This window comes from Balaenoptera physalus (genome assembly GCF_965194825.1).
Source record: "Balaenoptera physalus genome assembly, chromosome: 11".
Classification (NCBI taxonomy): Eukaryota; Metazoa; Chordata; class Mammalia; order Artiodactyla; family Balaenopteridae; genus Balaenoptera; species Balaenoptera physalus.
In genome coordinates, this window is record NC_138896.1 from 103,874,859 (window position 1) to 103,890,366 (window position 15,508).

The 15,508-nt window shown below is 49.4% G+C and overlaps 1 protein-coding gene across 1 annotated transcript in view; it reads left to right on the top strand.

The window, feature by feature from the left end:
* Positions 1-1,168: 1,168 nt before the first annotated feature.
* The window catches only part of IRAK2 (interleukin 1 receptor associated kinase 2), a 59,139-nt gene continuing 44,799 nt past the window's right edge, over positions 1,169-15,508 (top strand). The window contains exons 1-2 of the mRNA XM_082415719.1: positions 1,169-1,389; positions 10,188-10,370. Coding sequence (XP_082271845.1) covers positions 1,296-1,389; positions 10,188-10,370 — 277 coding nt within the window. The 5' untranslated portion in view covers positions 1,169-1,295. The remainder of the gene's footprint in view (positions 1,390-10,187; positions 10,371-15,508) is intronic.

Below are 15,508 nucleotides of genomic sequence, written 5' to 3' on the forward strand. Positions count from 1 at the left end.
CGTTTCTGTGCAAGAGCTTTCTCTAGTTGCGGCAAGCGGGGGCCACTCTTCATCGCGGTGCACGGGCCTCTCACTATCGCGGCCTCTCTTGTTGCGGAGCACAAGCTCCAGACACGCAAGCTCAGTAGTTGTGGCTCACGGGCCTAGTTGCTCCGCGGCATGTGGGATCTTCCCAGACCAGGGCTCGAACCCGTGTCCCCTGCATTGGCAGGCAGATTCTCAACCACTGCGCCACCAGGGAAGCCCTGTCCTTTTTTCTTCAGAGGGAACCCCAGCACCTAGAACAGTCCCTGGCACATAGTAGCTGCTCAATAAATATTAGCCCTTAAAATCAGTCTAGGGACTTCCCTGGTGGCTCAGTGGTTAAGAATCTGCCCGCCAATGTAGGGGACATGGATTCGAGCCCTGGTCCGGGAAGATCCCACATGCTGCGGAGCAACTAAGCCCGTGAGCCACAACTACTGAGCCCGCTGGCCTAGAGCCCATGCTCTGCATCAAGAGAAGCCACCCCAGTGAGAAGCCCACGCACTGCAATGAAGAGTAGCCCCTGATTGTAGCAGCTAGAGAAAGCCCGCGTGCAGCAACGAAGACCCAATGCAGCCAAAAAAAAAATAAATACATAAAATTTATAAAAAAAAAATCACAGTCTATCCTGACTACCCTATTTAATACAGTCCTCCCCCTGCTCACTCTGAACTCCTCATTCCTGTTTTTCTTTCCTTCCCCCATCCCCTGCCATAGCATTTTCACCTTTTAGCATTTCATGTAACTTACCTATTCAATACTGTTATTATTTGTTGCTCGTTTCCTCCCCCACTCCCACCCCCGCCTAGATTGTAAGTCCCATGAAAACAAGGACTTTGGTAAGTTTTCTCCACTTATGCATCTCCAGCACCTCGAACATTGCCCCACATATAGCAGGTAATTAATAGACTAGCTCTTGAAGGAATCATATGTGGCAGAGGGCCAAAAGCCCTGGAGGTGGAGTCAGAAGGTCTCTTGGGACTGCCGCTGAATTCCCGTGTGGCCTTGCACGTGTTCCCTCGCTCCTCTGGGCCTGTTTCCCCTCCCGGCGGCTCTGACCCTCTTGGTTTCGCAGCCGCTGGTCCAGCCGGCCGGGAGGCGTCGCGCCCCCGGTGGCCGCTGGGGGGCAGTCGAGCCCAAGCCCAGCCCCGCCCACTTCCCGGGCGGCACGCGCTGGGTGGGCCCACCGGCCAGCCGGTAAAGAAGCAGAGTCCTGCCGCGTAGGACTCAGTTGTCCGCGCCGCCTGCCCGCCGGCCCTCGGAGCACGGCCATGTCCTGCTACATCTACCAGCTGCCCTCCTGGGTGCTGGACGACCTGTGCCGCAACATGGACGCGCTAAGCGAGTGGGACTGGATGCAGTTCGGTGAGTGGGCACCCCTCCGACCCCGCTAAACCCCCTCCCCGCCTGTTTACGCGGGTCCTGATTCTAGGGGCTCTCTGTGCTGCCATCCTGGACCCGGGCCTCGCTGTGTGCCCTCGGGCAGGCGCTGCCCCCTCTCTGTGGTCATTTGGAAGGTGTTAGGTGATCTCGGAGGATTTCTGCTGTTACTCAGTCTGTCGCTAACTAATGACTGTCTCGACTTCGCTGTTACAGTAAAGCCGAAAATGATCGCTCTTAGCAGTGATTAGTGCTTACTGTGTGCCCGGCCCTGATGTAAGCACCTGACACCGATTATCTCATTTAATTCCCACGACGGCCTGTAAAGTGCCTATTTCTCTTACCCCATCTTACAGACGACGAAACGGCTTTAAAGGTAGAGTTACTTTGGGGGGCCAGGGTATGGCGTTGCTAAGTGGCGTACTGGGCTCTGAACCCCGGCGGCTGGCCCCGCCAGGACATCGTAACTCCTTGGTGTATTTTGTTTGTTTGTGCCTGGTGATTGGCTGAGGGCTTGGCATCCTGGGGGAGGCTGCGTGTGTGGTCCTCAGGCGCCTTCCAGGCTCCACCACATCCAGCTGGTGACTTTGGGCAAGTTGCTTAACCTCTCTGAGTCTCAGCTTCTTAATCTGTAAACTGGAGGTGGTTATGAGGAATGAAATTGTATAAAAAGCACTTGACACCTATGTGTCAGAGGTTCTTGTAAGTATTAAGGAAGTGTTAACAATTATTCTCAGGTTCATGTTTTAAGTCAATGTGACTGGTGCCACTTTATTTTTAAAGTAATATCTATATTTTCTTTAAAATTGAGATTATGCTATATACCATTCATACAAAGGGAATATAATATTTATGTACAGTGGAAAGAATAATAATAAAATGAACATGTATGTTTTTATCCATCCAGTTTGAGGAAATAATATATATTTTAACCTAGTAGTTCTCAACCAGGGGCGACGTTGCCCCCTTAGGGAATATTTGCCGATGTCTGGAGACATTTTTGGTTGTCGTAACTTGGGGGATGTAGTGAGTAGAGGCCAGGGATGCTGCCAAACGTCCTGCAATGCACAGAACAGCCCCCTCCACAAAGAACTATCCAGCCTAAAGTGTCAGTAGTGCTGAGGTTCAGAAATCCTGTTTTAAACCAGTCACAAAAATAATACACTTATTGCAAAATACTGTGGGACAAAGAACTATCCAGCCTAAAGTGTCAGTAGTGCTGAGGTTCAGAAATCCTGTTTTAAACCAGTCACAAAAATAATACACTTATTGCAAAATACTGTGGGAAATAAAGAGTAGCTCAAACTCCACCACTCAGGGATACCATTCTTTTTTTTTTTTTTAATTTGGAGGGAGTATTTTTTTTTAAATTAATTAATTAATTTATTTTTGGCTATGTTGGATCTTTGTTGCTGCGCGCGGGCTTTCTCTAGTTGCGGCGAGCAGGGGCTGCTCTTAGTTGCGGTGCGCGGGCTTCTCATTGCGGAGGCTTCTCTTGTTGCGGAGCATGGGCTGTAGGTGCGCGGGCTTCCGTAGTTGTGGGACGTGGGCTCAGTAGTTGTGGCTTGCGGGCTCTAGAGCTCAGGCTCAGTAGTTGTGGCGCACGGGCTTAGTTGCTCCGTGGCATGTGGGATCTTCCCGGGCCAGGGCTCGAACCTGTGTCCCTTGCATTGATTGGTAGGCAGATTCTTAACCACTGTGCCACCAGGGAAGCCCAAGGATACCATTTTTTTTTTTTTTCCACATCTTTATTGGAGTATAAATGCTTTACAATGTTGTGTTAGTTTCTGCTGTACAAGAAAGTGAATCAGCTCTATGTGTATATATATCCCCATAAGGGATACCATTCTTACCATTTGGATGCCAATAGTAATAATAACAACAGCAGCCGCTAACGTGTATTGGCTTCTCACTATGTGCCAGCCGAGTGCTGGGTGTCTTATGCTTTCTAGTCTTTTTTACTAACCATATTTATTTATGTATATACGTTTTCCAAAAATCGTATCATTTTGTACATTCTACTAGCCTGCTTTTTTCACTTAAACTATATCACAATGATTTTTTCTTGCCAAGCAGTATTCTTTAGCAACATGGATTTAGGCTTTTACTTTCAGTGTGTATTTTTATTAACTTTTTTGTGGAAAAAAATAACAGATGTACTAGGTTAAATGGTGTAAATCACGCCCCTGGGACAGAGGGGAAAGTAAATATCTTTCCCCTCCCTGCTCCTCGGCCTCCCCACAGAGGCTGTCCCTGGTAACAAGTCAGGGCACCTCTGAGAATGTCTGTCACCATCTGATTTTCTAGACTGCACTGTGTCCCTTTGCTCAGATGATCTGTGATTTAACTACTTCGACTGTTTCCTGGGCAGTGGACAAACACTTTGTGTAAGAGACTCTCTCTAGTGTTTTCCATGTTGGCCTCAATTGTGAAGGCCACAACAACTTCTGTTTCTAGGATATTGTTGCTATTTTAGAAGGCACACCTATGGCTTTCTTTTTTTTTTTTACTAAAATTTAAAAAATTAAAGTATAGTTGATTTACAATGTTGTATTAATTTCTGCTGTACAGCAAAGTGATTCAGTTATACATATATATATATACACACACATTCTTTTTAAAAATTCTTTTCCATTATGGTTTATCACAGGATATTGAATATAGTTCCCTGTGCTATACAGTAGGACCTTGTTGTTTATCCATTCTGTCAATATATATATTAGTTTGAATCTGCTAATCCCAAACTCCCAATCCATCCCTCCCCCACACCCCCTCCCCCTTGGCAACCACTAGTCTGTTCTCTGTTTATGACTTTCTTTAAAAAACAGCTTGATTAAGGTATAATTCACCTACCATGCAATTCACCCATTTAAAGTGTACAATTCAGTGGCATCTAGTATATGCAGAGTTGTGCATCCGTCTCCAAATCAATCTTAGAACATTTTCATTACCCCAGAAAGAAGCCCTGTACCCCTCAGCTGTCTCCCCCAGCACTCTCACACACATCGCCCATTTCCCCCCAGCTTTAGGCATTGCCTATTCTGGACATTTCATATAAATGGAATAAATCATACAATATGTAGTCCTTTGTGACTGACTTATTTAGCATGTTTCCAAGGTTCATCCATGTCATAGCGTGTATCAGTGCTTAATTTCTTATTTTTTTAAGATTTATTTATTATTTATTTTATTTATTTTTTGGCCACGTTGGGTCTTAGTTGTGGCACGTGGGATCTTTCGTTGCGGCACACGGGCTTCTCTCTAGCTGTGGTGTGTGGGGTTTTCTCTTCTCTAGTTGTGGCGCGCAGGCTCCAGGGCACGTGGGCTGTGTAGTTTTGCGGCAAGCAGGCTCTCTAGTTGAGGCGCGCGAGCTCAGTAGTTGTGGTGCACCGGCTTAGTTGCCCCGAGGCATGTGGGAATCTTAGTTCCCTGACCAGGGGTCGAACCTGCGTCCCCTGTATTGCAAGGCAGATTCTTTCCCACTGGACCACCAGGAAAGTCCCAATTTCTTTTTATTTATTCCTGAATAACATTCCATCGTATGGATGTACTGCATTTTATTTATTCTTCTGTCAGTTGATGGACATTTGGGTTCTTTCCACTTTTTGGCTATTATGGATAACGCTCCTGTGTACACTTTGTGTACGTCTTTGTGTGCCTTTATGTTTTCATTTCCCTTGGGTTGATACCTAGGAGGGGAATTACTGAGTCATAGGGTAACTCTATGTTTAACGTTTTGAGGAAGTGTCAGACTGTTTTTGCAAATGCGAGTACCATTTTACATTCCCACCAGCAATGTGTGAGGGTCCCAATTTCTCCACGTCCCCTCCCCCCAACACTTGTCATCGTCTGTCTTTCTGAGTTTGTAGCCATCTGAGCAGGTGAGAAGTGGTTTCTTGCTGTGTTTATCTATTTATTTATTTAGGTTGCGTCGGGTCTTAGATGCAGGCACACAGGTTCTTCGTTGAGGCAAGCAGGATCTTTTCATGGTGGCGTGCGGGCTCTTCGCTGTGGCACTCGGGCTTCTCTCTAGTTGTGGCATGCAGGTTTTCTCTCTCTAGTTGTGGTGCACAGGCTGCAGGGCATGTGGGCTCTGTAGTTGTGGCATGCGGGCTTAGCTGCCCCGCGGCATGTGGGATCTTAGTTCCCTGACCAGGGATCAAACCTGTGTCCCCTGCATTGGAAGGCGGATTCTTTACCACTGGACCACCAGGGAAGTGCCTCTTGCTCTGGTTTTGCTTAGCATTTCTGTAATGACTAATGATGTTGGGCGTCTCTTCATGTGCATTTGTACATCCTCTGAGAATACCTCTGACTCCTTAGGGCTTGGAGACACCAGAATTGCTCAGGGTCCTCAGGAGCTGCCCACTGTGATTTAGGTTATAATCCAAATTCCTCACCAGGCCTGCCCAGTCTGGCACAGTCTGAGCGCCAGTGACTTTTGACCTCCTCTCCTCCAACACCCTCTCATGCCCACCCTGCTCCAGCCACACTGGCCTCCTTGGTCCAGACTCAGGGCCTTTGTACTTGCTGTTTCCTCTGTCTGGGACATTCTTCGCCCTGTCCTCCACATGGCTAGCTTTCTAGTCTCTGTTAGTTTCCTCTTGCTGCTGTAACAAATTACCACAAATTTGATAGTTTAAAAACAGCCATTATTGTGTTACAGTTCTGGAGGTCAGAAGTCCTAAAATCAAGGCGTTGGCAGGGCAGCTGTCCTTCTGGAGGCTCTAGGGGAGAATCCATTTCCTTGCCTTCACTGGCTTCTAGAGGCTGCCTGCATCCCTTGGCCTGTGGCCCCTCCTCTACTTTCAAAGACAACTGGGTAGCATCTTCAAATCTCTTTCTCTGACCTCTGCTTCTGTCATAATCTTCTCTGAATCGGACACTCCTGCCTTCCTCTGATAAGGACCCCTGGGCTCAGTCAGATAATCCAGGATAATCTCATCTCAAAATCTTTAACTTAATGCCCTCTGCAAAGTCCCTTTTGTCATGTAAGGTACCATATTCACAGGTTTTGGGGTTTAGGACACTGACATCTTTGGGGGCCATAGTCTTTCATTTCTCAGTTCATATGTCACCTTGTTTGAGAGGCCGACCCTGTCCCCCTTTCCTCTTTATCTTATCAACATGTTTTATTTTCTTCATTCCTCTTAACATGCTTTGACCTTGTTCCTTATTGGTTTATGTCTGTCTCTCCCTGTAGAATGTCGGCGCCATGAGGGCAGGGACATCACCCACCTAGTTTGCTCCTGTATTCCCAGTGTCTGGGGCAGTGCCCGGCCAGTGGGCAGACGCTCAGTGCCACTTGAATGAATGATGGGCTGAAGGATGTGGGAACGGTGGGGACACGGGATGGCCTGGAGCCCATGCTTGGCCAGCTCTCCGTGCTGGGTCACAGGTCACTGGGCTGGGAGCCAGCCGTGCCCCCCAGGTAGCAGCTCCTTGGCAAGTCACAGCACTCCATGGTTTTCTGTTCCGCACAGTAAGCGACTGTGACTGTCCTTCCGGTCCTAAAGAGTCTCGGTTTCTGCGAGTCTTTTTTTTTTTTTTGAGGTTGAAAAATCCTACTGCATATTCCACAATTTATTCTTTTTTTTTTAAATGACATTCTAGTTTTTGACTATTACAGATAATGTGCATCATTTTAGAAGAGATCATCCCTTGGGGCTGATTGTGATACTGGGGAGTGGAGGTGGAAAAATCCGTGAAGTGATTCAGAAAACCACACAGCCACAGATACGCACACTCTTTGGATTTGACAACTTTGGCAGATAATGTGGCTGCCTCCTGCTCATTCTCCTATGATTGTGGCTGCGTTCACTTTTGCCCTTGGGGGAAACCAGGCTGCTCACAGCTTCACTCACCCCAGGTGTATTCCGAGGGACCCTGGGGCAGGGCTTCCTCTGTTGGACGGCTCTCCATCTTGCTGTCTCATGCACGTGCCAGCCTTTGTGCACAGGCCCGCTTTGTCCCTGCCCAGCTATGTGCTTCGGGCGAGTGACTGCCTCTCTCTGAGCCTTTAGTTTCCTCATCTGTAAAATGAGGATGAGTTGCTGAGAGGCTTAAGGGACAAGACACTTTCCCCTTCCCTCAACCAGGAAAGAGTCTGGTTAGTCCGGACAAAGGGCATTTCACTCGAGGGTGAGGGCGGATCACTTCAGGAGGCCGTGCCGTCTCTGTTCCAGAGGGCTTTGAAGATGGGCAAGGTTGTCTACTGCGTCCTGCAGGATTCAGGAAGTCAGACCAGGAGGTCTGGGGATGGTCACCACGTAGTGTTAACCATTGGGGATAAAAGCAGGTTTTCATAGAGTGCAGATGGCTTAACAGCTGCAGTGAACATTTATATCACATACATATTATTCTATACATATAACTAATCTAATCCTCACAACAACCTCTGAGGCAGGTGCTGTTGTTTTCCTCATTTGCAAATGAGGAAACTGAGGCACGGCGAGAAGTGAAGGGCCTTCCCCAAGCACGTGGGAAGTAAGTAGCAGAGAGAAGATTTGAACCCAGGACTCAGAATCCAGAGTCTGGGCCCTGAACCCACCACTGTACCATCCTGCTGACATAAGCATGTATTTTTATATCTAATAGAAAAGTCTGGAAGATTAGAAGCAAGAGTATAACCGGTGCTTTTCTTGGGGTCTTCCAAGTGGGATGATCACGGGGGCTTTGATTTTCTCCCGTTTTCCAAATGTTCCGTAACGACCAGGTATTACTGGTGTGTGTTGGGCAAAGAGCCATGAACTCAGCAGGGCGCTCGACAGTGACTCATCCCTGAGACCTCTATCTTGTCTTGACCCTGTTTCAAGGGTCTTGTTAAATGCTGACAGGTCAACACCATAAGAGATGCCACTTTCACGGAGCTACAACGTCCGCATTGCAAGGCGCCTCTGGGTTTAATTCTTCTTCCTCCTGCGTTGCCTGTGAGGAAAGTGCAGCCCACGGACGTGAGGGCTGGGCTTGGCTTCTGCTGCCGCAGTGGAGCCCCAGGGGCGGCCCTGGGCTTCTGTTCTTCCCATGACACCACGCTGCCTCGGAGAGTGGGAGGTGAGCCCACGAACAGAGCTCGTGTGCAGGGAGGGCTGGGGGGAAGGGGTTCCTTCCTCTTCCCTCTACGCTTTTTTCTCTCTGCTGCTGGAGGCAGCCCCTGACCCTGCTGACATCACTTCCCATGGACCAGGAATCTGGCCTGGGGTTTCCAGTGACTAAAGTTACAACTCAAGAACTTTCCATCCCTAACAGGGCACTTCTCCCAGAGGCTTTCTCTCTGTGGGAGGCTGTCACAACCTTCCCCATTCCTCCAGAGGGACAGGGACTGTACAATATGACCGCGTCCCTCCCTGGCTCTGAGGTCTTCCGTGGTGTCCTGGTGTCCGTGGCTCTTAGGGTCAGGTTCAAACTGTAGCCTGGCCTTCCGAGCCCCTTCATTACGTAGGCGTGGTCTCTTGTCTTCCTCTTCCCCGCTCAGTTCACTTATGTTTGTATTTTTCAAACAGAAAAGCTCCTTGGGCTTCTGGTTGACTCACCACTGTATCTCTAGAGCTTGTCACAGGCCTGGAGCTCAATAATATTTTGTTGAATGAATGTATGATGTGATGTTCACGTAGATATCTGCTCCACGATTTCTGAAATCCTGGGACTGAAGTCCGATTATTTTAGTCCTGGTTTAGGGGAATAAAAAATGCCTCCCTCAGTTCAGGAAACTCAGCAGAATACTATGTGACCGTTCAAAAATTCCATGTATGAAGAGCTTGTACCAACTTGGAAGGTGCTTATGGTATAATGTTAGTAAATAAGGCCTGGATGCACAGTCTTACTTACAGCCCGGCAGTAACTGCATCCAGAAGCACACCTGTGCGTGTGGTGGGGAGACTTTTGGAAAGGGAAAGTACCCTAGTGGGATGCTGTGTAATTTATTAGCTTTTTTCCCCTGCATTTTTCCAAGTTTTCTTTAATGAGCAACCATTTTATAATAAAAAATGAAAAGAAGGAATGCATTAGTTTTAGTATTGCGGACAGTAGCCCCCTGCAAATTGTACAGTGCTTCAGAGTTGGCAAAGTGCTTTTAGATCCATAGCTCTCTTGCTCCTTCTAGCAGTTCTGTGAGGATGGTGGGCTGTGGATTCATTCATTCACTCATTCATTCATTCATTCAGTTCCCCCTGCCAGGGCTGGGACTTAGAGATGAGGAGAATGGGATGCCCAAGGCAAAATGATAGGAGGCACCTACTCTCTGGCTGCTTCAGGTGCAGGACCAGCCCCGAGAATGAGCACCTCCTTAAAATTTGCCCCTAGGGTGCCTCCTCTGCCTCACTTTGGTCCTGGCCCTGCCCCCACTCTGTGCCAGGCACTTTTCTCTGTTCTGAGGATCTAACAGTGAACGGAACAGAGAAAACTCTCTGCCTACACGAGGCTTCTGTTTGGAAGGGAAGTTCTCTATTACAGTTGAGGAAACCGAGGCTCCCATCCCACTGGGGAAGTGACTTGCACGTAGCAAATAAGCAGCTAAACCTCAAGGCCCCTGGCCCTCTCGTCCACTGGTCTTTCTCCTAAGTCTTGTGTGGCAACCAAGTTGACATTTACCTTCAAGTGTGAGTGTGCTGGTCCCCGCGGGCACTGAATGACTTGGGCCGCCTGTGGACCCCAGCTCCTGGTGGAGTTTCAGGTAGGATGGGGCCAGGCGGCTTTGTGGTGGACAGAGCTGGGCCAGCATGGTGACCCTCTGGTGGAGGGGCTGCCCTTCTGGCTCTAAGCATCCCTTCTTGCTTGCCTTCCAGCCTCCTATGTGATCACAGACCTGACCCAGCTGCGGAAGATCAAGTCCATGGAGCGGGCGCAGGGTGTGAGCATCACGCGCGAGCTGCTGTGGTGGTGGAGCATGCGGCAGGCCACCGTCCAGCAGCTGCTGGACCTCCTGTGCCATCTAGAGCTCTACCGCGCCGCCCAGATCATCCTCAACTGTGAGTTACCAAGGCCCCCTCGCAGCCAGCGTGAGCTGTGCCCTCTCACCTTAAAACCTTTCTTGGGGTTTCCCTGGCGGTCCAGTGGTTAAGACTCCACACTTCCACTGCAGGGGGCATGGGTTTGGTCCCTGGTCGGGGAACTAAGATCCTGTATGCTGCTTGGCACGGCCAAAATGTAAAAATAAATGAATAAATAAAATTAGAAAACCTTTCTTAATCTTAAAAAAATTTGAATGAAAGAGTTTACCATCCAAGTAAGAAATTAGTAACGGTGGTCACCCCTGGGGAGAGGAATCGGGTGGCCAGGGAACCAGGTGTTGGAGAGAGACTTTATTGTCAGTCTTTTTGCACCTTTAAAATTTTTGTTCTCTGTTCCAAAAATAAATAAATAGAAATTTAAAAATAGCTATAACATAAAAATTCAAGAAAGTCTACAGTAAAAATTATTTACGTCCTCATCCTGTTTCCCAATTTGGCATCCCAAGAAGTAACCACTAGTCACAATTTCTTATCTACCTTCCTACAGATTTTCTAGGCAAATGTATGTATGTGTCTACAACACTTTTTAATACAGACAGTAGAGAGAATACCATGCACTTGGCGATCCCCTTTATTTTCACCTAGCAGCCGATCTTGCAGATTGTTTCATATTGAGACATTCTTTCAACAGCCGCATTGTATTCCTTTGACAGATGTACCATGATTTATTGATAGGTGTTCAGGTTGCTTCCATCAGTTGCCTCTTGTGTACAGTGTTGGGATGTGCACCCCATTTGCACACATGTGAATCTCGCGTGGGATGACTTTCCAATATTGGAATGGCTGGGCTGAAGGTTTGTGTATTTTAAGTTTTGATTGATATCAATACCAGTATTACCAAATTGTCCTCCTACAGGAGAATACAACCATGGTGGGAATGTATTTAGCAGGTAATAAATAATACCTCCCTACCTTGCAGGGTGTCTGTGAAATTGAAGAAATAGAACATGTCAAGGGCCTGGTGTTCAGCCAGTGCTCAGCAGAGGCAGGGGGATGAGGGGCTGATTATCTCCACCTGGGCCCCCCGCCATGTCCCCAAAGAGACCCCTTCAGTGTGGGACAGTGAGCCAGACTTCTCACAGGTACTCACTGAGCCCCTGGCCAGTGCCTGGTGCTGTCCGAGGTCCTGGAATACAGGTGGGCAAAGCGATAGGTCCTCTGCCCTCGTGGAGAGCATAGTCATGAGGAGACAGTCAGTAGACAGGAAAACAAGTAAAAATAATGAGATGGAGTGACAAGGTAGGGGAGCCTTCTAGAACACGATTGTCATGGAAGGCCAGTCTGAGGAGGTGAAGTTGGAGGAATGGAAAGAAGACAGCCACGTGAAGAGCTGGAGTAAGAAAGCCCAGCGGAGAGGGGACAAAGGCCCTTGTGCAAAGGCCTGGGGTGTTGCAGGAACTAGCATAGAGCTGGTGTAGGAGGTAGAGAGCAGGGCATTCAGAGCCCCAGAGGCCTGTGGAAGACGCTGTGGGCCCTGGAGCTGTCCTGGCTGGGGTTCCTGAGCTGGGAATAACCTGGCTGAACCAACAGACCTCAGTTCGGCACCTGCCTGACTAAATCAGGGAGGGCTTCCAGGAGGAGGAGTGGGGGCTTAGAGACCTCCACCCTCAGAGATAAATCAGGAGACACCAGGGTGGCCTTACAGGTGGAGACCTGCTCAGACCCATGCCACATCGGTTGGTTGGTGCGACCAATGCCTATCCTGTGTAGCTGCTTGCAGACCCCTCTCTGGCTTGTCTGCATCCCCAGAACCTGGCACGTGGTAGCACTGATTATTGAGTAGATGTGCCTTCACATACTTTTCATGTTTTGAGAGAATTAGTGATAAGCTCTTTTTTTTTAAATTTATTTTTAATTTATTTTATTTTTGGCTGCGTTGGGTCTTCGTTGCTGTGCGCAGGCTTCCTCTGGTTGTGGTGAGCGGGGGCTACTCTTCGTTGTGGTGCGCGGGCTTCTCGTTGCGGTGGCTTCTCTTGTTGCGGAGCGTGGGCCTCAGTAGTTGTGGCTTGTGGGCTCAGTAGTTGTGGCGCGCGGGTTCTAGAGCGCAGGCTCAGTAGTTGTGGCGCACGGGCTTAGTTGCTCTGCGGCATGTGGGATCTTCCTGGACCAGGGCTCGAACCCGTGTCCCCTGCGCTGGCAGGCGGATTCTTAACCACTGCGCCACCAGGGAAGTCCAGTGATAAACACTTAATGGGTTCAAAAAGAAGTGAGGAAATTCATGCGCACCCAAGGATGCCGGGGAGAGAGAGAGAGAGAGAGAGAGGGAGAGAGGGAGAGAGGGAGAGAGGTAGGTGTGGAGAGGGGGGGCTGCAGAGGGGGAGCGGGAAAGCCCCTGGGTCAGGTACAGTCAGAATGGAGGGACCAGGCCTCCTGCTCAGGCCACTTTGGGGAGGGGGATGCCGGTTTTGTTTCTGCAGGGCACTGGGATGCTGCAGGGGTGTCCCGAGGCCTGTGGGCGGAGACGTACTGGGGATTGAGACACAGGCCTCTCACTGGACACACCAACTTGCCACTGACGTCAGAATCTGGCTGTTGACTAATCTCGAACATATTCTTAACGATTTGAGGTCAGCACACAATATAGTGCCAGATTCAAAGAAACACACTCATTGCAGCGTGACACTCTGTTTGAAGCTGACACTGACTGGGCACTTCTGAGGCACCAGGCGCTGAGCGTGGCTCCTCCCAGCAGCCCCTCGAGGTGGGCGATCTAAGGAGCCCCTTCTCCCCCCGAGGACATGGAGGTCAGGAACGGCTCAGAGCCTCCCCCAAGGGCACAGGTCTGGTCACACCCAGGCGCGTTTGGATCAGAGCCCTCATTCTTAGCTTCTCTCATGGGAACTTCACTGCACTCGGTGTTTGGGCTTCCAGGAAACAGTGATATTTGTCTGTCATCCTTTCTTCATACTTCTTAGAACTTTACTCAGTTCCCTGTTTTCCGGTTCCAACTTCCTCTGACCTCTCAGGGCTGTGAGAGTCCACCGGTGTTCCCCAATCCTCTTTTCTCTGCTGCTTAGCCTTGCTGATTAAAATTGCCTGAGGAAGAGAGGTTCAAGCCTGTCTCCCCATCCACTTTTGTTTTGGGAGTTCGGTTGTGTTGTCACTATTGCCTTCAGTCCTCAGGCAAGACACTTCCCCTTTCTGTATCTTGGGTTTTTTTGTTTGTTTGTTTGTTTGTTTTTCATTAGGGAGAAAAAGTGCCATAAATCTTGGTCACTTTTTGGAAGTGACTATTGAGGGCATGTGTGAAGCATATTAAGTTTCTGTTATTCCAACCGGTCAGTTTTCCCTTCCCTAATTGTAACATTAGTTAAACCTTATTATTTTGCATTTACTTGCTGAAGATTATTTATGAACTTGCTCAGTTGCCCCCAGCAGTTTGAGAACCTGACTTCTGCCCACCACTTCTTAGAGAGCTTTAAGAATAAGTTTGAATAAAACAGAGCTTGAAAACCAGATACCAAAAGTCCCAGAGACAAAGTGTTGTCCTCAGAGACTTATGACTCCAGGGAATATATTTGCATTTAGCAGAGGCCTTCCATAGGTTGTACGTGAACCGAAAGGTGGAGTGTGGGGTTCCCTGGGGGCCACATGTGTGTCCAGTCTCTTGAAATCACGTCCTGTGGGGCTGCTAGCCCCATTGTGTAGAGAGCTGGGTGTGTGGGTCTCTGTTCCTTGGTATCTTCTCAGCCTTAATTGCCAAGACCATTATTGTTCAATTGTCAAACATTAAATGTTATAAGAATTAGAATAAATTAGTGCAGAAGGCTTACCATTCCTTCTTCTGGCAAATCTGCTTGCCAGTGTCAACCATGTTTACTCTTTTAGCTGTTTCTTGGTGGCTTCCTGTATTAGCATCCCAGGTTCACTGCTGTTACTAAGGGTAGGCTGTAGTGACTTAAACGAGACAGACGTTTATTTCTCTCTCCTGTGACAGTCCAAGCTGCCCAGGGCTCATAGGGCAGCTGCCCAGTGTCAAGGACCAGTTTCTTTCGTTTTCATTGCTCTGCTGTCTGGGACAGCTGGCTGCCAGCTCATACCTGAGATGGCTACTCTGTGCCTCCACACGTGCCTTCCAGCCTACAAGAAGGGCACGGCCCCCTGGAAGCTGCAACATAACCTCCCTTCCCAGGCCGTTGGCCAGGACTGGTCACATGAACACGCCTAGTTGCGGGGGAGGCTGGGAAATGGAATCTGTAGCTGGGAGCCTGTGTGCACCGCTAAAGCGTCTGTTACTCTAGAAGAGGAGGGGATACGTGCTGGAGGGACCGCTGTCTTCCTGCAGCCCTCTGCTTTGGGCCACCCAGATATCCATGTGCACCCTCGGAGTGTCCTCTGGCACGGGGAGCGAGTCCTCTGTCTGGTCCATCTGGCAGCCCCTGTTCTTCTCCGTTGACCAGTGATCCTCACAGCGTGTTCCCTATGGCAGCCCCTGTTCTTCTCCGTTGACCAGTGACCCTCACAGCGTGTTCCCTATGGCAGCCCCTGTTCTTCTCCGTTGACCAGTGACCCTCACAGAGTGTTCCCTATGGCAGCCCCTGTTCTTCTCCGTTGACCAGTGACCCTCACAGCGTGTTCCCTATGGCAGCCCCTGTTCTTCTCCGTTGACCAGTGACCCTCACAGCGTGTTCCCTATGGCAGCCCCTGTTCTTCTCCGTTGACTAGTGACCCTCACAGAGTGTTCCCTATGGCAGCCCCTGTTCTTCTCCGTTGACCAGTGACCCTCACAGCGTGTTCCCTATGGCAGCCCCTGTTCTTCTCCGTTGACCAGTGACCCTCACAGCGTGTTCCCTATGGCAGCCCCTGTTCTTCTCAGCTGACCAGTGACCCTCACAGCGTGTTCCCTATGGCAGCCCCTGTTCTTCTCAGCTGACCAGTGACCCTCACAGCGTGTTCCCTATGGCAGCCCCTGTTCTTCTCCGTTGACCAGTGACCCTCACAGCGTGTTCCCTATGGCAGCCCCTGTTCTTCTCAGCTGACCAGTGACCCTCACAGCGTGTTCCCTATGGCAGCCCCTGTTCTTCTCCGTTGACCAGTGACCCTCACAGCGTGTTCCCTATGGCAGCCCCTGTTCTTCTCCGTTGACCAGTGACCCT